This window comes from Abramis brama (assembly GCF_963993115.1).
Source record: "Abramis brama genome assembly, chromosome: 7".
Taxonomy (NCBI): domain Eukaryota; kingdom Metazoa; phylum Chordata; class Actinopteri; order Cypriniformes; family Leuciscidae; genus Abramis; species Abramis brama.
In genome coordinates this window covers 37,659,790-37,686,563 of record NC_139969.1, presented here as the reverse complement: position 1 = coordinate 37,686,563, position 26,774 = coordinate 37,659,790, and the positions used below count along the sequence as shown (strand labels likewise).

Sequence of the window (26,774 nt, the reverse complement as noted above, 5' to 3'; positions counted from 1 at the left end):
TTAAATGTGCTAACATACAAACTTGAGTTGAACTACTGAATTGAATCACATCTGAATGAATAAACCAAAGTGAAATTAAATGGGAACATGATTGTGGATGTTAATGAGCAGCGGTTGCTATTGATGTGCCTCTATGCGTATGGCAGTAAGAACAGTGACAATCATTACAATTTTTATTATAACTAGTATTCCAGTAGTTACAGTTACAGGTGATCTTTTTGTGCTTACCATGCTGCTCGGTCATATTCCCCCCAGATGCGCACAAACTCGTCCAGGTGGTGAGGTCCAAGAATGGATGAGTCTCGTGTCAAATACTCAAAGTTGTCCATAATCACAGCCACAAACAGATTCAGCATCTAAGGAAAAATAAAGTGGCAACATTTTGGATGTAGGCCAAGTGAAAAAATTTCAGTAATTTATTATTAAAATATCTATGGACCCTTTTCCCTGAGGTCAACAGCAAATATGATTTTTGCGTTTGCATTTGATCCAATAGCAAAAGATTAAATCAAAGAAAAAGATTCAATGACTTTCAAAAAAAAGGATAATAATATAGTTTTATTAAGGTGGTCAGAAGAGAGTAAGATGTCAAATTTACCATCACTCCATCAGCCGCGGAATTAGAAACACTCATGCAGCAGCACTAGTTTTCTGAAATGTAGTGCCAAGGTAATATAACACAAAGTACAGTGTTATAGATGTACATTACATTTAAGAAAAAAAGAAGAAAAAAAAAAAAACTGTGGAAATGCATCACCACAGTCTGTGAAAAGGGTCCATTATTATTTTTGTGGCTATAATTTAAATTTATGGCATAAAAGTAAATAAGTATAAGGGTGAATATGTTAAGATGTTTCAGTGGGTAAGATGTGTCGCCCCTTAATCTAGCCACCTGTGCTTTGTTTTTGTTGTGTAAACATATATTTAGAAAGAACTCATGTGACTGAGAGATGCACATGAGGAAATTATGAAGCATTTTGAATGTTCTACATGACACACTTTTTTCGCAAACACTTAACTAATTCACACCCATAAATCAAGGCACTTACTATAACCTCTCTTTTAAAAAACTGATCTAGCTTATACTTGAAACTTGCCATATTTTACTACAAATATTGTTGGCTTTTATGACTAATTGCTTTATTCTAATTTCAGATAACAGTAGACATCCCAAAATATCATTAGGTTTATTAGTTTTACCCTTATTTTGGAGTACCGTATTTTCCGGACTATAAGTCGCACTTTTTTTCATAGTTTGGCTGGTCCTGCGACTTATATTCAGGTGCGACTTATATATCAAAATTAATTCAGACTGAGATGAACCAAGAGAAAACATTACCGTCTACAGCCGCGAGAGGGCGCTCTAGTTGGCAGAGTTATTCAGAAGCGACACCATATGAAGAAAATTCAATGGATTCAGTGATGTGGAATGAGATCGCGGGAGCTTGGTGAACTTGTTTACTGGTAACTTGCTTGTTGGACTCCCTGGCTTATGTTAATTTAGCCTATTCAGCCTCCCAGGTATATGTTCTTTATGCTATTGTGTAGCTGAATAACTGTTAATGTGTTGCGTTAACATACCGGACACCTACTCAGCCTGTTTCTGTGTGCTACTGTGTAGTTAAATAACTTGCCTTTCCAGATTAAATGTCTGTTCTTGGTCTTGGATTTTGTGAAATAAATTTCTAAATAAATGCGACTTATACTCCAGTGCGACTTATATATGTTTTTTTCCTCTTCATGACGCATTTTTTGACTGATGCGACTTTTACTCCGGAGCGACTTATAGTCCGGAAAATACGGTACTTTGAACTTGACAATGGCACAATTTACCCCACTTTCCCCTTTACATTTTAGAAAGCAGGGGCCAGTTAACAACTTAGTTTGACCAACTACAGGTAGCAGTTAACCAATGTGTAATCAGTCTTACTTTTCCAATTTAAAGGATACCGATCTACCTTTTTATGTAACTGGTTTATTACCAGTCTTGAAAAAAAAATGTAGATGACTAACTTTTAAGACTAGTCTAAGCAGTTTATGCAACTGGCCACTGCTGGACAACATGCTGATGAATTCTTACCAAAAATGAGCTGAAAAAGATGAAGGAGACAAAATAGAAATAGGCAAAGTCAGTGCCACAGCCCCCTTCATGATCTGGAGAAGTGAAAGGTGGTACTATTGAAGGGTCCGGTTCACACTCCTTCCCTTCTAGACATGAGAGCATGATCTCTTGCCAAGACTCTCCAGTGGCACTTCTGCAAGAAGCAAAGTAATATATCTACCCAGGAATGAGTCAGCCAAACATTAGACTGAAACACCTCTCAATTAAAGGAGTAGTTCACCCAAAAATAACAATTCTGCCTTTATTTACTCACCCTCCTGATGTTCCAAAGTTTTTTTCAGCGCAACATACAAGGAGAATTTTTGAGTCTTCATGCATTTTTTTATTGTGTTCAAAAACAGTTCATAGTGACCACGGTTGTCTTAAAAAGGACAAAATATACCGTAAAAGTACAAAAAAAGAATCATAAAAGTGATATCTGGTTCTTTGTAAGAGGAACTCAAATTTTTTGATACCCTTCCACAACCCTTTAATGATACTTTTTAGTAAGTTTCAGTGAAAAGTCTTGTGAAAATTATGACAGAATTTTAATTTTGGGGTGAACTAAAATGAAAGTTAACCTTAAAGCTTTTATCATATGGGCACCATAGTATATTTAATGCTAAATTTCACTAAAGAAAGAATACAATATAATATTGTGCCCCCAATGGCTTAATTTATCATTATATGACATCTCCAATCTAAATAAATCTACAATTGAAATTTCTACATCATAAAAAAATTTCACCAATAAAAAAGTGTTTTATTGGTCACACATTAGATTAGGGTCCAATTCTCAATTAACTATGACTTTAGCCTCAATAAACTCCTAATTACTGCTTATTAATGGTTAGTAAGATAGTTGTTAAGTTTAGGTATTGGGTAGGGTTAAGGGATGTAGAATATGGTAGAATATGCATGCTAATAAGCAACTAGTTAATAGTGAGAACTGGACCCTAAACTAAAGTTTTACCAATTCTACAAAAATAATAAAATATATTTAAATACATTTTCTCTCAGTGTTTTGTGATCTTACCTAAAGAGCAGCATCAAGGCACCAAAGAATGTCTTGAAATTGTTGTGTTGATTAATGTGGCTTTCATCAGTCAATTTAATATTCCCAAACACCTAAAGAATGAAGAAGATATTATAGTGTCACAGTTCTGTTCAGTTAGTTTAATTTTCATGGACTTTTAGTTTGTTTTTCTCAGTCACATGTTTTTCTTTGTCTTAGTTTCCCGCCACTTGTTTGTCTCCTTGGTTACCGTCATTTTGAGTTCTTTGTTTCAGCTGTGTTTGATTTATCATCTTGTTTGTGTTTGCTTTAATAGTATAACAGTCACCAGCTGGAGTGCCCTTGAGAGCCACCAGAGGGCACTCCACATCAGAATATTGTCATTCCCTCACAAACTACATCTCCTATAATTCTCTGCCTGGACTTATCAGCGCTCATTGTTTTCAGCTGTATCGCATTACCTTGTTTAACTCACACTATAATAGCCTGGTATTCCCATTGACTGCTGATTACAGATACAATTAATGAAAATGGAAACCCTGGCCCCCCTGGTATCCAGGAATGCAGCAGCAGTGAAGCCGTGGCAAGGGCTGACAAGACTACTCTGGACTGAACTACCACCTCCTCGACAATGACAACCTGCAATGACTGGAAGAACCTTCCCTTCCTTGAGAAGCCTGGGCATGCACAGGCATCATCAACACCCAGAGGAAGTGAACGAGGAAAGGATAAAACTCCTTCAAAAGAAGAGGAAGGCGTGGACAACACAGGAAGCCAACCACCTAATTGAACTTGCAAATGCTGAATGGAGGAACAACATGCTAAAAAAGGAGGATTTGAAGATTCTTCAGTCAATTCTCTCACCGCTCAATTGACTCCATCAAGAAGAGACTGCAACTGTTAGAATGGACACCTCCTCAGCACATTCAATGTATGATGAGTTAGACATCCTCTCCCCAAGTGGTGCCAACGGACCCACTTCCGAATAAACATCCCTCCGACCAATCATCACTGTTGAAAGGGCAACAGCAATCAATCCATTCTCCAGTTCAGCCCTCGAAGGAATCTCCATCTCTGGAAAGAGTAAGGATGAATGAATTTCAGAGCGCAAGAGTTAAAATCTGGTCGAAGGAAGAAGATGAACATTTGCTAGAGCAGACTGAAAAGATATGGGTAACAGGAATGCTGAAAAAAAGATCTGACAAAGCTCTGAGCGAGATAGTAACAGGAAGAACTATTGAGTCGATTAGGAAACTGCTCCAGAAGATCGGGTTGACCCCTCCAATCACCTCTGAAGCAACAATTTTGAAGTCGCCATGTAGGCTGCAAGATCAAATGAATGGCTCTCCAGGAGTTAAGGACTACAACCCAGAAAATGTTGGAAAAGGCGATGGAAAGTTTGGAACTTTACAAGCTGTGAAGGACAGACGCAGCATATACAATCTTGCAAGTTCGGTGGAGGAAGGCATATTGAGGATTAGACTGATGAATTGATGGGATGGAGGAGTAATGGGCGAAGATCTAAGCGACAACCACCATCAGTAAGGAATGTACAACAACGACTGTTGGGGAACCGAAATGGAAAGTGGTAGCCCCAGTTGAGGAAGAAGAGGTCACAGAGGCACTCCCTCCCATGGGCCATTCAGCGGCAGGGATGGACAGAATAACAAGGTGTTGAAAGGGCACCAACCTTCAGTGGCGGGACTGTTCAACATCATTCTGGCAACATAAGTGCTTCCTACAACCTTGTCCAGTGCAAGAATGACTTTTCTTCCAAAGGTGGAGTGCCCAATGAGTCCAGGTGACTTCAGGCTGATTGCAATTTCATCTAGCCAAAGATGGCTGACGGAAGCATCTGGTACTGTTGCCCCACTCCTATACCACCAGATAAGGAATAATACTAGCTATGAGGGACAAACAAAAATAACTGGGAATGGAGTTTAGTTGGAAAGGATCACTCCGAAGCAAACCACTGAACTGGAGCAGATTGTATTGCATTGTATTGTATTTCTTTATTGTCCACCAAGGTGGAAAATTGTCCTTGGCTCACCAGCACATAAAATAACTATACAGACAGTAGGAAAATAAATAAAAAAAACAGACAGATTCACATTACATAAATATAAAAACACATTTATGTAAGATGCCAAATGAAGTCATGACAGCCCTGTTGAAACCCCGCCAGCGAATGGACATTCTCAAAACATTTCTAGTCCCGGAACTGACACACGAGGTAGTGTTGGGATACGCCCATTGAAACACTCTGGCTCAGATGGACAGAAGGATCAGAAAAGCAATGAGGAAGTAATTCCGTCTAACTAAGGACACGCCACTGGGCTTTCTGTATGTACCAATAAAAACTGGTAGCTTGGGAATTCCTAATTCTGGGACCTCAATTCAGTTGCTACAGAAAACTCGATTTGGCAAACTCCTCTCGAGTAATAATTCTATCGAAAGAGCCCTGACTGAACAACCATCTTTCAAGACAATTTTGTACAAGATCAATTTGCCCTGCAGAATTGGTAAAGAAACTGTATTTACTGCAGAGGAAGCAAAGACATAGTGGACAGCTGCAAGTCTTTATGGACGGAAAAGACTTGGTGAATAAAGATGTGGATGGAGAAAGTTATCACTGGCACAAAAAAACTGACAATTACTGGGCATTCAACTTCATGTCCTGAACACAAAAGCAAGGATCGCCAGAGGGAGGAATAAGACGTTTGAAGATACAAGATGTCGAAGGCCCTGTCGCACAAAGGAGACATTAAATCATTTTCTCCAGGTATGTGAAGTAACCCACGACGCAAGATGTGCCTGGCATAATCGGGTAGCAAAACAGACAGAGAAAATGCTGAGAAAAAAAAGTGCAGTCCAGACGTGGGTAGAACCAATAATACCTAAGAAGACGAGCTTCATAAAACCTGACATAATGGTAGATGATGGCCATGAGATTACCATCCTTGATGTATCCATAGTAGCGGGTTGTTATAAGTTATAAGTTGAAGATTGGAAAATACTGGTCCCCAGACAATGTCACTGCTATTAAGTAAATGACTGGAACCACCACCCCGATTAAACACCACCCAGTGATCATATCAAGTCTGATGTATGGCCCTATAGGAAGGGGGCTTCGATCTATGGGGCTGACCAAGCGAGACCTGTCTGACCTCTGTCTACTAACAATTGTTGGATCATTAAAATGTTATGATCTATTTGCACGAGGAACTGCAATAGCAGCGATGAGCTTGCCACAGCTCACTATTAGCACCTCTTTGGGCGCCTCAAGCACAGGTGGAATTCCATCTCCACCACTAAAGATGATGAACTAAAGACTCCTCTATTGATGCGCTTTGGTCGATGGTATTACGGGGTTGACTGATGAGAAACAAAGAAAACAGGAACTATGAAATGAAATCAACTTCAAAATAAGAGTCTTAGGACACAAAAAAACACAGGGAAGACATGACATTTGTTTACAAAAAGTTGACATATTTTTTGACAAATGCCATACATATTGGTATGAAAAACGTACCTGCATGCCAATAATGGCGTAAATGAAGAAAAGCATGGCAATGAGGAGGCAAACATATGGAAGAGCCTGAAACAAGAAGAGATTAAAAATGTTAAACACATAAATATGCAGATTCTGTACTGACAGAACTGCAAACAAGCTCTATCAAAAAGCAACAAAAAAAAGAAAAGAAAAAGGTTTGCATACTATTTGAACAGTCAATTTGTTCCTTGACCTTTCTAGTCATTTGTGATAGCTGGATTTTTTTTTTCCTTTACAAATAATTTAACATAGATAGCTGGGTGGATTTCTAGTTGTCTTTTAATTTAACTGATTTAAATGATTGTGTAAAAATCCACATTATGATGGACAGGCTCTGGATTATGAGAATATTTTATCCTACACAAACAATTTATAGTATTTTTTTTTGTTGTAGCTGTTGTTGATGTTGAGCTGAACAAAAGTAGAAATATATATATTTCCCATGACTTTTCTATGACCTCTATGACTAAAATGTTGGCAATTTCTATACATTTTCCAGACCTGGAAATAACATTTGTAAAATTACTTGTTTTTTTGTGTGTTTTTTTTCCAGGTTTTTCATGACCATGAAGGACAGTGATGCATTTAGTGCAAAAGTAATATTACCTTGAAGGACTGAACAAACGTCCACAGCAGAATCCGTATTGTGTAGCCTTGCCTCAACAGTTTAATGAGTCTAGCTGCCCGGAAAAGCTTTAGAAAACTCATATTGATGGTGTTCACAGACTAAATCGAAAGAGAGAGGAAAGCAATTGTGTACTTGTGACAAAGGTTACTTGATAGACAATTTATCTTGTATTAATGATTTTTAGAAAACAAGTTAAAAAGAGGGGGGCCATAGCTAACAAACCCTAGAAGAGGCCCAGAAACCCTAGCGATGGCAGTGTTATTTGATTCATATTCAGACCCATATATGTTAAATATTCCTACCTGTAAATCTACCACAATTTCAGTTATACTGCCCAGCACAGTGATAAAATCAAAGATGTTCCACGTATCACGGAAATAGTTCTGTGAGTGAAAACAATGAAAACAATAAACAAGTAAATCAATTCAAATACATTATAGATGTATTCTCCTTTGAAGGACACTCATTAACATCAATGTGAAGTCATTAAACTCACTATGAATCCAAAGGCCATGATCTTTAAGATGCATTCCAGAGAGAACAGCACAGTGAACGCTGTGTTGAGGTGCTTCAGGACAATGTCGTAGGCAGCTGGCGCAGAGTGGTACTGAAAAGTGTTAAGGTTATCAAATCAGAAATGCTGTATACACCTCAAAAAAATTACATTTCAGCAAGTTCAAGACCATTTAATGGGCATTCAAGTTTTTTTATTTAATATAAAATAAATTCAAATAAAACATTACAATTATATAGCTTCATTTTTTTTTTTTCAATTAACATAATTCTGTCCAAGTTATTACATTTTGAAAGTTATACCTTCATCATGAGCACTACTGTGTTGAGTGCAATCATGACTAGAACCGTGTACTCGAATGATGGTGACACCACAAAGTGCCACAATCGATACTGGAGGGTCTGCCTGTTCTGAGGCATGTATCTTGTTAGGGGTTTTGCACTGATAGTAAAGTCAATGCATGCCCGCTGAAAGAGTGAGATAAGAAAGCAGTGAAGGAACATGCTGGATAGTACTGCAGATTGGAAACTCAGCAGAATAGCTTTATTTATAGTGTTTATTCATTATTATTGTGTTCATTATCATTTAATGATGCTAAATGGCAGTTAATAAAACCTAGCAACATGATATATATATATATATATATATATATATATATACAGTATATATATATACAGTATATATATATACAGTATATATATATATACAGTATATATATATATATACAGTATATATATATATATATATATATATATATATATATATATATATTGCACTCCTCCATCATATATAATATATATTATATATATATAAAGCTTGATTCATAATCCAGTCTACTGGATATTGAGGTCATAAATTTGGCTTTTTACTCACTGCATATTGCATACATTCATTGTATATGAATGTATATTCACCTCGTTTTTCTCCAAGTTGCACTCCTCCATCATTTTGTCACCCTGCTCCTGGAATGTGATTATGATGAGAGCAACAAAGATGTTGACAAAAAAGAAAGGAAAAACCACAAAGTATACGACGTAGAAAATGGACATCTCCATTCGGTTTCCTCTGCTTGGGCCATGGTCTTCTTCAGTGACATCCACGGAGTGTTGAAGAACTCTGTAGAAAGCAGGTATATGAACAAATAATGGATTCATCCAATGAATTCAGCCAAGTCATCTTTTACCATTCATAATTGCAGCAATATTATTGATTTGATTGAACTGACACTATTGGATGAGAACTGAGTTGGATGATGATATCAGCTGAATTGAACTCAATTCCATAATTGAGAAAATGTACACAGTTCTTGAACCAAACTAATCTACCCTGAACTGACTTCAGTTAAAGAAATGGCACTATTGTCTTTTAGAGCTGTTTTACTAAAGGATTTAATTCTGTTTGCATGGCTGATCATTATTTTCATGTTTATCACTGTAAAGCTGTATTGTATAAAGCGCCATTTATAAACTGACTTGAGCAAGTGACTTGACTTGATTTACTCACTGAATATGTTGCCTGTTTTCCCAAATCGTGGCTCCATTCTCATTAAATAAACATACGCATAACCCGACGCGTAACATATTGATGAACATGGACAGAACACCAGACACGAATTAGAAGTCTAAAACAAGAGTTTTTAAAGAGAAAAGTCGGAGGAGCTTGAGTTTGTTACCCAGCCCTATTTGTTTGAACCACAAGATGTGTCTACTTTCACCTAAGCTTACACTACTCCTACACCTTATGTCATGTGTCAGGTGAGAGGTCACTCTTCCACCGGAACTCCACTCACGTACGGCCGTTACCGGAAGCCAGTGATTATAGTTTATGAAGTTATAAATATGGATATTTTTCTTACAAAAACGCATCACTTCACTTCAGAAGGCCTTTATTAATCCCCTGGAGCCATATGGATTACTTTTATGATGGATGGATGAACTTTTTTGAGATTTAAAAACTCTTATTTTCTTACATAAAAACTTGGATTTGATATTTTTCAATATAACTTCGACTGTGTTTGGTTGACATAAGAATGTCATATACACCTAGGATGGCTTGGGGTGAGTAAATTATGGGATAATTTTCAATTTTGGGTGAACTAAACCTAGTTTTCTATAATGTAATGCCAAGTTAATATAACACAAAATACAGTTTTATAAATGTACATACAATTTCTTTAAAAATTAAAATATAAAACAGTTAATAACTGTCGAAACGTGTAATCACAGTTTGTAAAAGAGAAAAATCTGCATCATTAAATCTCTTCCTGCTTCTTCATAGACATGCTGCTCAACCCAAATTGAATTCATCAGTGACAGTCCACATTATTTTCACTGCCTTTTCAAACACTGATTCTTTACATCGGCTATTAAATAAACATCTCTCCACATGGATCCTAAATGTACGTTCGTTTCGGCTGTAACCCTGTAACATACGAATCGTAACAAACAGAGGTGTCATGCCCCATTCTGGTTCTAAACTGATGTTTTCCATCAGGACAAAAATGCGGACTATACTTCAGAAGTTAACTGTGAACTGCTATCTGACACAAAATATTCAAGCCACCCATAATATCTGAACACGACTAAACAATTTGGCTGGCTAATCACAGGGACCAATTTGCACGTCAATAATTACCATAATTGGAGAAAATCGTTGTATTAAAATAAGATCTGTTATGAAATCCACTCAAAAAAGGGACTTGCAGAACTTGCAAAGGTTTTAGGAGATATGTGAGCATTTATCCAGACTCCACACACAGTTTATTATTGGACCATTAGCAGCATCACGGCTCTCATAACTGCACGACCTTGAAGAAATGTTTCTCAGAAATGAGTTCTGAAATCAAATGATGGAATTAAGGATAATATATATAAAGAACAGATAAATCTTAAAAAATTAAGATAGGATCTTGCTTGCCTTTGCTACAACTACAGTTCTCACATCCAAAATCTTAAAAAATTACATAGTAGAAGCAAACTGTGCTTTGAGTCGATCAGATGCCTGGATGACTTCGTTCCCCTCGAGATTGCTTCTATTTAAAGTAGTTTGCCAACACAATCTCATGGCCATTCATAACCATTTTATGTTTTGAAGAATTGGTGGATAATTGATTTCTAACAATCTCATCCGTTTTTTTTTGTATGATCTGCTTGTTTGATCACTGTGTCCCAGTGATGGTAGGTTTGAAGGTGGGGTTAGGGGTGGACCTTCATGCTTACTATTTTCTGATAATCATGCATTTCTGTACGATTCACATTCATTCGAATTCTTGCAGAATCACGACCTCATAACAGTTATTCTTTCCTGTGAGATCAGGTTGTAGTTTGCAAGTAGGTTATTTTCAAGCATCTTGGAGAAGTTGCCACAGTTCTTCTTGGATTCTCTTCATGTAACCCTGGACTGGTTTGATGATGATGAGATCATATCTCCGTGTGGGCCATACCATCTGTTGTATGACTTTGCTTATAATATTTGCAATTGCAATGTTTGGAAATCAACAACTGATATTTCCTAATAGCGCACGAAAGAAAAAAACATAAATAATTATCTTAAAATAAATGTTTTTGTGAAGCACCTAAGACTTTTGCACAGCACATTTACTTATCGAGATTTCAGAAAATTTCTGGACAAGTTCTGGTAGGGATTTTGTTCATTCAACACTGCCAAAGCTTTCACAATGTGACAGCTAGTATGTTTGAAGAGAAGCCCAGCTCTTTCATGTTTGACATTCGCTGACGTTTCTGGCATTTTTGGATTCGATTTGCTCTCACACACAAGGTTCTCTGGCAAATTGAGCCCAACGGAATCAAAGCCCAGTGCTGCGTTGTTATGGCTTTCAGTCCTCTGATTTTGAATAGTTTAATGAGCAGTAAAACCTTGTTAACATATTAATTCATTTAAAATGAATTTGAACTGTTTCAGTAATTAGGATATGGTAATTTCGTTCACCATCATGTCTTTAATAAGCAGGCAGTCATGCATAAAGAAAGGCATTGTCTATATGTGTGTATAACTATAGAACTAAACAACTTGAAAAAACAAAAAACTTATCTTGCATCTCATGCAAATCTCATACGTATTCACCTATATTCATATGTACATCCCCATTCTCCAGCTCTACCGTAACAGATCATTTTTAGGGCAACCTGTCTGACACCAAAACATAGAGAGCTAGATCTACACTGACACAAATTTCCTTGGCAGATGTGTTACTAGTACTCGAGAAGGCATCAAAATAGCCCAGCACTGACAGGACTCTTCCTTCCAGAAAAGTCTTCATCTTTCTCAGATCTCTCAGTCTTGATGCTCCGTAACGTACAGTAAGAAAGATCCAGAGCTTCCTACAGCCCTACTTCACCAAGCCATTGAGTGTGACCTGATATATTGACATGCTTATGGAGAGTCTCGAAACCATCAAGCAGTTTCAGCCTAATAGCAAGGCAAACAGAGCTACTGATTTTAAATTATAATTAAATGATGCAGAGGGTGAAGATTTGATGTAAAACAAAAAACAATCAACAATATACAAAGTCCTGTGCGATATATTAATAAGTGGACTTACTGTGGCCAGCCCTCTCCCGTGGACACAGTGAAGAGTGTAAGAAGAGCCCAGAGGACATTATCATAGTGGAACTCGTGTCTCCTCCACTCCCTCTTCTTCACCTCCTTCCTGTCCCTCGCATAGTCAATGTAGTAGCCCCTACACAACACAAAACAATTAAAAACAGGGGCAAACAAGCAAACCAAGAAAATGTAACTGAAAAGTAACTGACCATTGTACAGCTTTACCAGAATTTTCCTGTATTTTCTGTACTTTTGAAATACAATAGTTTGATTTACTCTGTAGAAATATTGTAAATAAAAACTTCCCAATCCAGAGAGACTATTTATTTAAACTATTACTCACTATTACTTATTAGCAAAAAAAATTAAGATGCAAAAATGTCTTCTTGGTTCGCAAATTATTGGTTTGGAAATGGTTTTAAAACTACATTAATGGTAATACATATATATATATATGTATGTATGTATATATGTATGGGGGCAGTGCTTCCTCAAAAAATTGGATGAGAAAATAATCCATATTTCCAAAAATAAAACAACATAAATATTACAAAATGTGACATTAAAAAGTGTATAAATAACTCGTTTTTCTAATGAAACACTGTCACCAGCAGATGAAGTTACAGCGGGACGTCGCGTCTCTCTTGCCTTCCCTGAGACCATTGACTTTTAACAGATCCACTAAAGCGTACTACGTAGTACTACTACTAAGTACTAAAGATTCTTGCCATAAAGGGGTTGAATAATTTTGAGACTGTAGAAGTCATTAAAAGTAGCATTTTAGTTGAATTTGGGGAAACCACTCGAAACATTTGTTGAGCTATTTCAATTATTTTAGTTTGATTTGTTAATTAACAGCTGAAAGTCTGTAAATTTTGCCAATAAACCTGAATGGGGTTGAATAATTTCGATTACAACTGTATATTAGCCTCATCTCCAAATTAAGTGTAAGTGTTGTATAATTTTAATTCCACACTCATACAACTATTTAGGGAATAGAAGGTAAATAGTTGGTAAATAGTTATCACTCTAAGCCAAGATTATTATTTTTTTAGTTAGTTTTTTTACAGTCTACCTACAATGTTAGTAAGGATATATTGCACTAAAACAGTCATAAATTAGCTTGTTGTGAACATTGTCCACCCTCTCTCTTAAATATATGGCACATGTCTGCACTTACTGGCATTCTTTCTGGGTGCCCATTGAGCCATCAGTACAGTAAAAGAACTTTCCCTTAAAGAGCTGCACTGCAATGACAGCAAAGATGAACATGAAGAGCTTGTACACGATGAGAATGTTGAGGACGTTCTTCAGGGATGTGACCACACAATCGAACACAGCCTGCATGACACAAAACATTCAAACAGAAGAAATAATTATATTACATCCTCAACAGGTCTTCAAACAGGAATACACAATGAGGCGAGTTTCATATGCCACTTTTTGCCATGTACAGTATAACAAATGATGAGTTGCATACAGTATAACTAAACAATCAACACCACAATTAGTTTTTTTTTTTTTTTTTTTTTACAAATGCCTACCTAAAGCCTTTGAATTTATGTGGAGAATTTATCACTGCACACAGCATTGCCTGCACTTTTATTTGCAAGTAATACTTTTTTTCAGTCAGTACCTTTTTTTTTTTTATTCGGATTTCATGTGGTTAATCTACATACAGCTAATGAGATTTGCATCAGATATGGGGAAACTGTCTGTCTGAGCAAGTGATCTAGTGTTGTATCAATGTTCATGAGATATAAAGACTCCTGACGATAGATTAGTGACAATGTTACACCATTATGTAACATGTTACACCTCATTTCAAATCACCACAGCACACCACTGGTTTGAGGGTGGACCTTACATTATTTCAAAAAAAAAAAAAAAAATACATTCACAGACGAATACTATCATAAAAAATTGGCACTGCGTAAATTAGCTATAATTTCTCATGAGATAAGGTTGGGAATTAAGTGCACATGACCAGTAACTTCATATGTCTCTGTCATCCCTATCCCCAAAGATCTCCCATCACTAATTCAATTATGGTTTAGTTAAATGGTCTGATGATAATTCTGATAATTCTGGCTCTGCATATTACTGCATATTGATTTAAAATGAAAAATGTCAAGTGCTGCATGTTATATTTAGTCTACTTTTAATTATTCACAGAGGGATTACTCATATTTGGACAGCAGAGCGTCCTAATGAATTAATTAATTAAATGTGTTTTTGTGAGACTGTTTCAAAGGAATATTCTTGGAATATTTCTCGACTAGAGTGTATAAGTGTTTGAAATACATAACACATATAGACTATATACTAAACACTAGTTTATTGCCCCAGGAAAATTAGAGAGTAGAATAAACAGACTTAAAAGAAATAACTACAGCACAGCATTTTTTATTATAGATAATTATAGATGGTACAGTACATGTACTGATTGTAATTTAAATCATGACAACTCATGAATAGAAATAGTTTTAGCATGTTATTGAATATGGCAATGTTACTGTATTTGTTCTTGGCGGAGTAGATGTGCTACTCTGCTGATCTTGATTATTGCTCCTGCCATTAGATACACAGACATGCTGCTGTGAGCATGTAAGATATCCTGCTGCACAAACAGACATGCTTAAATCCAGGCAGGTGGAGCTGGGGGAGGTGGAGGGACTCTGATAGCCCACAGCAGGACTAGCCTACAGCAAACAATGGATCAGACTATTTAAATACTGAGCAAGAAATCCCATTGGCTGCTGGATCAGCAGAGGCCAATCAGCTTGTGCCATGCGATTATGATGTGATTGCTCGCAGAATGCATGTAAAGGACCTGTCAGTCTGTGCCATCTAGAGTTTCATGACTGAACTAGATATTTATGAGAGAGATATATCTGCAGCTTGGACATCTACAAAGGGGGACAGGAACTCCAAAAGTGAGCCCTAACCTGAACCCTTTGGAGTTCCCACTCCATCTGAAAAAACACCAGTCCTACAGATATTTCAGTGTGGTAGGCAAACTGAAAAAAAGCAGAATTGAGAGGGATGGAAAGCATGCTGATCTAAACATACTGTATATAAAATGTGAAAGAGCAGATACCTTAAGCTTGGGAAGTCTTTTGATGGTCTTGAGAGGGCGGAGAACTCTGAGAACCCTCAAGGACTTAATGGTCTTTATGTCTCTGCCTTTGTTGTTTCTGTGATTAACAAAACATATTAAAATATTTTAATATTTATTATTTAAAACATTTTTAAACAGAAAGAAAAAATGCCCACACAACAAGTATTACGGCTGTCAATATATAAAACATTTATATACAATGTATTGCAATTAATCACATATATTAGTCCCCAAATCAAAAATAAAACTGTTATATAAGTAACAGCTCTTTTAAAAAATGTATTAAAAAATTATGAAAATTCATATCAGTAACGCCAACATCTTGAGATCACATGACCAGCTGAATACTACTCACTATATCTTGCTAACCCTATGTTAATGGATGCTTTTACTCATAAAAAGTAATCTTTGTTTGCTGTGAATTGGATACTGAAAGTTGAATTGGTAACTGAAAGATTTGCATTATTCTGCATCCATGCCGCTAGGTGTCAGTATAAGCCGACTGACATATCGTCAACATATCAAACAAAAACCTAAGCACACTGATAAGATGGTGCCATTTTAAAATCAGTGTTTGAAAAATGACTAATTCTTTCAAAAACGCGAAGGAGGAATATTTCTTATTATGAAATTTACTAATGGGCAAGAGGTCATGATTAATTGCATACGTTGTTTTTAAATAATGAATCACACTAAATGAACAAGTTAAATCGATAGCCGTAATACATTATGCATAACCTAAGAATATCTATGTATGGCTGATATACTGAGATAATGAATGACATTTTTTTCATTAGTACTTGCAAACATGGATCAGACATCACTATATTAACACACAAACAAACACCCACACAAATAAATGATCGGTGGCATCCGAATGTATATTTAAATGGACAGACAATGAGACAAATGAGAAGCATTTGCTGTTACCCCATTAAATTCCTGGCAGCCACAGAGACACAATCCAAAACAATAACAGAGAAGCATTAAAAGAGAAAGAACACATGAACATCTCAAGTGTGTGTAAAGCCATTAAATAATCAAGCTGAAGTGCCTGAGCTCAACCAGAGCATATTTATGAATGTCTGGAATATCCTTTTACAGAAATATTTCCTTAAATAACAACACAAACAAATATGCTTTTTTTTTTTTAAGGTAAAATGACCCTTAACATTTTTTATAAATTGTGAGAAATCTTATTATCTGCTAATAAATGTTTTTTCTTTTCTTTTTTTTTTCGTACATATGTCTAATGCTTGGCAGTTTTCAGATCATATTAATAAGATATTACCTGTGGAATTATCTCTGATGTGGACAGCATGAATTTAGGACTTCTCTTAATTGTTTCCCATACAGCCTCTTAAAATTAGGACACCACCATTCAACTGAAGATAATATATTTGAGATCATATTTCACATATATTCTTCAAAATGGCTATCATAAATCAGAAAGTAACTATATATGTGTTAAATGTGTATGTGTACCATTATAGAATATATTAGCAAACATCAAGCATACAAGAGCAGTAACCAACCACTGTGTTTATATAACTTAAATGAAGGGTATCCAAAGTACAGCCCACGGGCCCATAGCCTTCTCTGAATCAGCCCGCAAGATGCTTTAAAAATAGAACAGGATTTGGCCTGCTATTAAGAAAGCATATGAAATGTATAGACTGCATTTGGATGTTGATATCTCATATAGCCAAATCTCTTAACACACCACCTCCACTAGTGCAGTTGCCACCAGCTTCTTCTACTGTCCGAGGTCCACTGATGAAGTTGCACACAAAAAGAATGAAGAGATTGTTTGGCTTATCATACATATACTGCACTCTTTTTTTTACATACTATACCCTACAATTAGCATAGAGCATTTGGTATTAAATGATGACTATACCCGTTTAGCCTGCATAAACTACAAAAGTTAGTAAGTGTGATCCTCTGGACTCCAACCCTCCCAATCTATCAAATAACACATACACCCACAGGCCAGTCTTTACTTCCTATTCTCAGTCTAGTATGTTGACAACAGGAGCCTAAATGTGTGGGCACATTTGACTTTGTTTCGAATTTTCATGGGGAAAATTCAGTAATTTCAGCATCCACGCAAATGGGAATTTCAGGTGAGGACGAAAGATTTTGCAGTGGATTCACTGGTCATGTAGTAGACCAACATAAAGCTGTTTATTTTAATACATCGCTACACTATTAACCGTAGAAAATGAACCTTTTGCTTATGTGACTGCACTGTAAGAATGGACAGGTTCGAGTAAAAATAAAGACTTTGATGCTGATGGTCATTAATGACTAGAGTGGCCTAATCTGGGCAGAATATTTGCAGAATTATCCACTGAGACCTGAAAATAAAACGACTAATCAACCACATTCACTCACAATTAATATCCAATTATAGAAGTTCACCTACTTGCCTATATCGGTAAGACTTTAGAATACAGTTCCGTTATTAATTAATAACTTTTGTGTATTTGGCCATATAATCTGTGGAAGAGAACTGAATTAGGTATTACTCGCTGTCCGAGAGTGTGTGCGTGAATACTTCACTTATTGCATTTAACAACATTAAGCATTTCACACTAATGTAACAGTCATGTGTCCAGTCTACTCTCTGCTGTCTGCGTCAACCTAAAACTTTAAAATCATTAAGTATTAAAATCATGCAGTTATTGCAAGCCGTTGCGATATGCATATCACAATATATACATTTGTGATAATTTGCTGTATCTTGCAGCCCCAAATGTCTCTAAAGCAAAATTATTACAGGTTAATATTATCATCAGAAATCTGACTTTATGCAAACAACTTGTCACACAAGGAAGATGGATATCACTTGAATACTTACGTCAATGCAAAGGCAATTAGAGCTCCAACCACCACAATAAAGTCTAGAATGTTCCACAAGTCCCGGAAATATGATCCATCATGAAGAATGAGGCCCTGGTCAATCATCTGTAGAAAATGGCATATTACAATATTATAGAGAATATAGAGTATATAATTTTCAGTATAAGTAAAATTCTATATATGTTTACCTATATATCTATATATACAAAAAAATATATAATTGAAATTACATATCACATCTGTCTCTGTGTTGTCCCTAGACTTGAAAAAGTATTAGGGGAGAAGCCTGCACCTTTTTAGCTAATCATAAAGGCTAACTGCCTGTCAATCATTTGGAGTTTCAGTTTGCTGAAATCGGGTTTGGTGAAATGTCTTTGCATAGCTGGGTTTTGGAAGAGGGCATGTCATGAAGTTATCAAAATTCCTTACACCACCTTTAATATAACAGTTATTTAAATCATGTTTGAAGTAAGAAAGCAGATACCTTTATAATCATCTCAAATGTGAAAACGCCAGTGAAAACATAATCAAAGTAACGGAGAACCTGCAAACACAGTAAACAACCCTGTCACTTTTATTTCCATTTTTCTGTCAAAAGACAGGACAAGAATCGCCATGCTGATTTAATGTGCCCCTTTTATGCTTTTTCGAAAATTACCTTTCATGCAGTGCATAATATAACTGTTTGTGAATGTAGAGGTTTGAAAAAGTTTTGAAGATTAAAGTGTACGACAAATAAAGTTGATGTCTCCTAAAAGAAAGAATCGCATTCAAACTGACGAAACGAGTCGTCAGCAATTTCAGTATCACTTCCATCGTTACTGTTCGTATCATTGTGTATCAAACGCCGAGGAAGCCTCCAGAGATGAAATTCAGATATGATAATAGACTTGTCGTTTACGACCAATCAGAACAGAGTACACCAATCACAACAGACTGGATCATCTGACCAATCAGTGCAGAGTAGACCAATCACAACAGACTGGGTCATCTGACCAGTCAGAGCAGAGTAGACCAATCACAACAGACTGGGTCATCTGACCAATCAGAACAGATTACACCAATCACAACAGACTGGGTCATCTGACCAATCAGAGCAGAGCAGACCAATCAACAACAGAGTGAGCCATCTGACCAATCAGAGCAGAGTAGACCAATCACAACAGACTGGACATCTGGGCAACGTGCTCAAGCTCAAACCGGTGTGCAACGTTTTGCTACGGTTTCCGGGTTGAACAACATGTTTCCTGGAAACGGTGTGCAACGGGGTTTGAGATACATTTTCTCTTGTTTGGTGGGTGTGTCAAAAATGTCAGCCCAATCAGCAAGCAGCATGTATATAAACCATGCGGTATTAAAGAGACAGCTCGCACAATGGGTCCAAGTAAAGTCGTTTACAAATGTGTCCGCTGCAGCTCGGTATACGCAACAATTGAAGATATTAGAAGACCTGTTTGTCTTTTCATCCTGAAATGCGAGGCAAATGTTGGATCACAATAATTAGGAACCACAGTTTCCACAAATCCCTTCACTCGATTGGGATGTTCTCTTTTATTCTGGACGGCAAGGGCAGTGACTGTAACATCAAGCGTATTTTGCAGTATTAAACACGTATTTATACCGATTTCATCAGGCTCTGAAAATTCTTCAAAAAGAACACAAAGAATGGCCTTCTCAGCTGCCATAGTTGCAACTCTTGTGTCATCAGAACAGGGTGCTCAACACACCACTGTTTCCATTTAAAAAACGTTTTGCAACTTTTTGTCTGGGCTGAATGCAGCCCAGACCAATCAGAGCAGAGTAGACCAATCACAACAGACTGTGCCATCTGACCAATCAGAGCAGAGTAAACCAATCACAACAGACTGGACCATCTGACCAATCAGAGCAGAGTAGACCAATCACAACAGACTGGGCCATCTGACCAATCAGAGCAGAGTAGACCAATCATAACAGACTGGACCATCTGACCAATCAGAGCAGAGTTGACCAATCACAACAGACTGGACCAATCAGAGCAGAGTAGACCAATCATAACAGACTGGACCATCTGACCAATCAGAGCAGAGTTGACCAATCACAACAGACTGGACCAATCAGATCAGAGTAGACCAATCGCAACAGACTGAGCCATCTGACAAATCAGAGCAGACCAATCATAACAGACTGGACATCTGACCAATCAGAGCAGAGTAGACCAATCACAACAGACTGGGCCATCTCACCAATTAGAGCAGAGTAGACCAATCACAACAGACTGTTCCATCTGGCCAATCAGAGCAGAGAAGACCAATCACAACAGACTGGGCCATCTGACCAATCAGAGCAGAGTAGACCAATCACAACAGACTGAGCCATCTGACCAATCAGAGCAGAGTAGACCAATCACAACAGACTGGGCCATCTGACCAATCAGAGCAGAATACCAATCACAACAGACTGGACATCTGACCAATCAGAGCAGAGTAGACCAATCACAACAGACTGGACATCTGACCAATCAGATCAGAGTAGACCAATCACAACAGACTGGGCCATCTGACCAATCACAGCAGAGTTGACCAATCACAACAGACTGGGCCAGCTGACCAATCACAGCAGAGTAGGCTCACAGAAAGGAGGGTTTTAGAGAGACTGAATCTGAATCAGACTCTTTGAGAAATTAGGTGAGGTACAATGTGTATTATGAAAAAGGTATTAAAAAAAAATATATATATATATATAATTTTTTTTTCCTTGGATGCATGTAAGCCTATTGTAAGAGAATCCAAAACAAAATTAGGAACATTTAAAATAGCATAATAGGGGCACTTTAAAGTCAAAATACTCAGTCACTACATTAATCATTATACGAGTCCTTAAGAATTCAATATGTAGAAATACGATAGTTTACTTTATTCCTCTCTGAACTGGCGCACACAGGGTCCTCAGCAGCTAGTGCAATACTGCTGGCCACAATCACCAGGAGAATGGTCATCTCAAAGTACCGCAGGGTCACCACATAGTGGCAGATCCGTCTTATGCTTTAGTTACAGAAAGAAAAATTATTTTAGATGTTAGATTTGTCCCGTTTTGTCATGCATGGTATATTGTACAAACAACTAAAGGTGTGAGATTGTGTAAACACTTACGGATTTGTGCTTTTGAAAATGAACATGCTGTCTGGTATGTCAGGTTTAGGGACAGTCGACTGTTCACCTCCATTCTCATCATCATCATCATCGTCATCATCATCGTCAGCTTTATCTGAGTGACTGGCTTCCACATCCTTGAAACTGACTGTGATGGGTTAAATCAAGAAAAAAAAAAAGAAGAAATATTTCAGGACTTTATTCACAACTGGTTTAAATCATAAATATAAACATAACTTGTTTCCAAATAATATATATATATTTACTGTGGCTAAAACTGAATTTAATTTTTGATATTTCAAAAATGATATTTCACTTGACAAAGAAATCAAACATTTTGATAAATGAATTTAAAACTGCATGAACATTTAACAAAAACAACATGTGAAAAATGTCCTTGTGAAAAGTTCCTTAATATTACAATAAATACACTTATGTAATGTATTGCTGTGTATTCTTTATGATTTAGTTATGAACTCTCTTCGTTTTAGACAGAATTTAGTGTGTTGTTGTGGAAAGAGTGTATTCACAATGTTTATTTGGGAAGTGTTTTTTATTTTATTTTTTTCTGTCAAAAATGTTTTTGTAGTTTTGACAGGGTTAAATGGTTATAGGTTATTTGAGTGTGCAATTTCAGGGTTCAGGTTGGTTTCCATCTTAAAATTTGACTTAAAATTCTGAAGCGTGCATCTGATGGACACTTTACTATCCCATGGGGCCACAGGAGAAGAGTCGTGAATGGCGGGGAAGCAACACCACTAATGTGTGTGTCACATGACAGTGCCTGCATGGCAGATGTAGCATGTCTGGATTGTATTCATACTACATACGTGCATACTTTATAGAACATACTTTGTTAATGTTCGCAAAAGTTCTTCATCAAATGTAGCGATTTCATTTGCTGCAATAAGATTTCTGAGTGGCTTTGGCTCTGAGTCTGTGAATGGAGTGTAATTGCCAGGGTAATTATATCAGGGCAAATCTATAACTGCAGATAGCTGGCAAGCTTTGTTGCCGGTCTCAAAGTACATATGTTTGGGCTTTCATTAAACATGCATTGAACTGTATAAAACGTTATTTCTGAACTGTTGTGCCTATAATTTTCTTGGTACAACTCATTAGACTCTCTGTTGCTAGGCTCTGTATCTCTCAGGTTTTGATCTTGACCACGATTTCTTGTGATTTTGATTATCTGAGATGCATCATTCCACTTGTGGCATTGCACATGCTGAAATATACATGAGCCCATTGTGTAACGTTTAATATCTGTTTTAAGTGATGTTTAAGTACAAATATATTAGGTGTAAATAATCCGACTGAGATTTACTGTAGATTTGCCTGAGTGAACACTAACCTAGATTTCACACAACACCCAGCACCAAGACTACTACAGCAATGGAACAGAATACTCTAAAGACAAACTGCTCTTTATTTTCTGAGATTGCCACAGGCATTGATGACCCACTTCTGTGTCTCTATAAATGAATCTGTCCTCACTTTAGCAAATTATCCGCTTTTTCAAACAGAATCAATGGCTGCAGTCCACCCCTCCTTCAGGACTCAGCCACCATCAGCCACTGAACTACTTCACTGTTGCACTTTGATCATTAAGAATTTCCTACTGAAAAAACACCAAACACAATGGCCACTACATTGCTGAAAACTGCTTATTTCAAACTCATACTTCATTCAATGCACTGTATATAATGCACATTCATAGTAATGGTTCTCACACGTATGTTCTGATAAAGTTACAGAGTAAAAACGTTGCTAAATGCAAATAGGTAATTCAGATCAAATTATTTTTGGAGATTGCTTGACATGCTGTACTCCAAACATCATTCTGATACTTCTTTTATAATCGTTATGCACCCAGCTTTTATGATCTTTAATTAAGATTAAAAATAAAAAAAATTAATTTTGAAAATGCATTTGTAACCACATGACAGGATTTAGATAGTCATGGTAAATCGTGAAATTGTCCTTAGATAAACTTGTAAATGGGAGGAGAAAACATTAACATTAAAGACTATGCTAACCAAACTTCATTTTATTTGCTGCATACCAGTCACTTAAGAAGCTAGACGTATTATGGGTTTTATATTATTATATCGAAATTATATTGATTTCACTAAAATGTTAAAGATATTATATTTTTGTTTACTATCAAACTGTTTTGGTTTGGTGCTTCATTTCCAAAGCATCTGAAACTCTGAAATTGGTATGATATTGATATGAATGGTACGAGAAGACCAATCTAGAGGAATCATACTCTACACAGTACAGATGCAATTAAAAAAACAGAAGCAGAATGATGGATGGAGGGAAGAATTGACAGACAGCTCAAATACCACTCATTGGTGCCATTTCCAACAACGGCTGGGCTGACGTCTCTCTTTTAATGCAGGTGTCTGTCATACACGCATCCTGGTTAAGATAGCTGCCGTTGTTCTCAATGTCTGAGACTTCCCCTGTGATGTATTTAGATTCTGATGTAAAGTCTTCTTTGTGCCTCAGAAATGGAGTTTCCTGGCTGTCTGCTTGATCCTCCACTCCAGTACAGACAGACTGAAGCTCCTGAAGGCCAGATGCTTGGGAAAGTCCTGTCACATCTCCCACAAACTCCCTTAAATACAAATGTACAGGTGTGAATGTTTGATCTTGAAAAATAATTTCACATAACTTTGCTCTGTTCTGTGCCTTGCAGAACAACTTCTACAAATAGAAAACCAAGCTGGGAGTTACTTTCAACTACAGTATAATTGTACCACTAACATTTCTAAATTCATTCATTAATAGTTCTTTACCAAAGACTGTTGAGTGACATAAGGTAAACTAGCATGTGAACTTAGTAACTTGCTAAATAAAATTAGCTGTGATGGTATTCTTACCTTGTGCATTCCTCCTGGTTCTCAATTTGCTTGCCAGACATTTCAGTTTCATGCACGTGCATCATGTTTTTAGACTGTGTTTCCTCCATTTTACCCTCACCCTCTTCAGCCTGTTTCTCACTGCACCCAAACTGATGGTGATTCTCTGCATTCCGGCTCTCTGTTCTGGGCTCTCGATGTCTGTGCCGTTTGTGTCGCCCACCCTCTACTACCCCTGCAATGGCGGCAGCTCGAAACTTTCTCGCCACACGATGCTTCCTCTCTGTATTTGAATGGTGGTTATTAACGCTCAGCCTCTCCTCCAGCCCCGATCCCATCAGGGGCAACGGCTCAGACTCTGGAGGTTCAGGGAGAGGAATAGTGATAGACATGGGTGGCTCTGGCAGGGGAATCCCCACAGACATTGGTGATTCTGGCAAGTGTAAAGGGCTCGTCTCAGGGGACATGCAGCTCTGTTGGTGATGATCACTCACTGGAGTGTCCAACTGATCCTCTGTGGGACTGCCAAACAGTACCTCACGACTGGCCATCTTGCGACGTTTCCGCAGCTGGTTTGTCCTTTGCTCCCAGACGGACATGTTGATCTTTTTGCGTCTCTCACGGCGGCCAGCAAAAGCATTCACAGGCTGCTCTTCCGCTTGTTTGCAAGCCGGTTCCTCCTCCGCCTCTGCTGGAGATGGTCGTCCTCGGTGGATCGCCCTCTTCCTGTACAAGTACGGTCTCCGTCTCCTTCTGTGTGGACATGATATATCTCAGTCACAAGAGTTATATCATTTGCAGCATGCACAATTAAAATTCACAAGGGTGTGTGATAAAAATCTGGAAATTAGAATAAAAACAATGGCTATCGATTCAGGCTAAATAAAACAGAATTCAGGAGAAAACCAGGGGGGAATTCTTGAATAAAAATTAAATAAATAGAGAAGAAACAATAAGAGAAACTGAGTGCAAAGATCTACATGTCAGCAGTTAATTTGGAGTGTTAATGAGATGGACAGTGCAATGATAATGGCAGACACAACAGATAAAAAGATACATAGACAGTTGTACTTACAATTATGTGTATTCTTTTGTTGTCCATGAAATCAAATAAATGATTAATTGAAAATAAGCCATTAGTGTATTTGTAGATAAGACAAACCAAACAATGCATATTGCCAGACTGCACACAAGTCAACTCATAATTCATATAGATGGAAAGAAAAACTCTGACCCCCGTGGTCCCCTGTCCTACAGCTTAACTCCAACCTGAATCAAACTCAACTGAACAAGCTAATTAAGGTCTTTAGGATTACTAGAAAGTATTAGACAGGTGAGTTTGATTAAGGTTTGAGCTAAACTCGAGGGCCAGAGGTGAGTTAAACGTTAAAGGGTTCTTTGGCACTTCAGTACCATTAATGCCACATCACGCATTTGTGTGAAATGCACAAACTGTAGTCAATGTTTTCAATCCAGTGGTTTTGGAAGTATACTTTTACATGTCTTAATATTGCAATAACTAGATTAATTGTAGGTCGATTTTCATGTGGCCTTTCTCTCATACTATTCTCTCTATGCCCTGAGCAACTCTATTCAGCCAAAACGACTAACATTTCTACTCAAAACCTACAAGCTTCAGACTAGACAGGTAACCAGCTACAGGGACTGGCTTAACTGTAACTAACTTTAAGCTGTATGTGCCATTATGCAGGCATCTTAGAAAAGAGAGAAACTAGTCAAACAATTTAACTGCACTTGAAATGAAAATGATAATTACTTGTCGATTAGATGTGTTTCTCTGTTGCTCAAAATATTTCACATCTTAGTGATCTCAGAACATCAACTTCTTATCTACTGACAAAAGATGCACAGTTGTCCTTAACACATCTGACTACTATGTTAAAGTAGCCAAGCTTCTGTAAACTAATATCTAATATTAAAAACATCTCAGGCTATGACTGTAACTGTTGTCCCCTGAGAAGGGAATTCTCTTAAGACATGTTAAAGCCAGAAGAAACGGTCTTCAGAGTGAGAAAAACCTTCTAATACCAAGGCCAAATACAAAGCCGGTACCGTTGTGTGTGTTTCAGGGCTCAGCTTCAAGGTACCATGGAGGAAACGAGACACCAACGGTCTCCTCAATGATTGACCACCCAAAGGTGTGTGGTAAGCAGCTATGGCCACCACATACATTTTTAAAGTGGAGGGAGATAACCCTGCAGAAAACTGATCTTTCAGGAACTTCAGCATTGTACCAACTGGGCAGTTACTATTATGAGGCTGCTAAGTGCGACGAGCCGGTCCCCAGTCTCCACGATGGGGGGCGCAACTCACCATACTCTGCTTTTGAGCATTTCTTTCAGCAGGTCAGCATGGTACACTCTCAGAAAATAAAGTACATAATTGTACCTTT

General features: G+C 37.3%; 1 protein-coding gene across 1 annotated transcript in view; it reads right to left on the bottom strand.

Annotated features, from left to right (window-relative positions):
* cacna1eb (calcium channel, voltage-dependent, R type, alpha 1E subunit b) overlaps window positions 1-26,774 on the bottom strand; it is a gene marked incomplete at its 5' end in the record, with an annotated part of 88,373 nt that overhangs the window by 19,813 nt on the left and 41,786 nt on the right. The window contains 18 exons of the mRNA XM_084119589.1: window positions 229-356; window positions 2,081-2,255; window positions 3,138-3,229; window positions 6,649-6,714; window positions 7,276-7,395; window positions 7,600-7,680; window positions 7,794-7,904; window positions 8,114-8,278; window positions 8,726-8,927; window positions 12,373-12,510; window positions 13,555-13,715; window positions 15,475-15,571; window positions 18,359-18,465; window positions 18,845-18,904; window positions 21,254-21,383; window positions 21,492-21,639; window positions 23,843-24,117; window positions 24,383-25,114. Coding sequence (XP_083975715.1) covers window positions 229-356; window positions 2,081-2,255; window positions 3,138-3,229; window positions 6,649-6,714; window positions 7,276-7,395; window positions 7,600-7,680; window positions 7,794-7,904; window positions 8,114-8,278; window positions 8,726-8,927; window positions 12,373-12,510; window positions 13,555-13,715; window positions 15,475-15,571; window positions 18,359-18,465; window positions 18,845-18,904; window positions 21,254-21,383; window positions 21,492-21,639; window positions 23,843-24,117; window positions 24,383-25,114 — 2,988 coding nt within the window. The remainder of the gene's footprint in view (window positions 1-228; window positions 357-2,080; window positions 2,256-3,137; window positions 3,230-6,648; window positions 6,715-7,275; window positions 7,396-7,599; window positions 7,681-7,793; window positions 7,905-8,113; window positions 8,279-8,725; window positions 8,928-12,372; window positions 12,511-13,554; window positions 13,716-15,474; window positions 15,572-18,358; window positions 18,466-18,844; window positions 18,905-21,253; window positions 21,384-21,491; window positions 21,640-23,842; window positions 24,118-24,382; window positions 25,115-26,774) is intronic.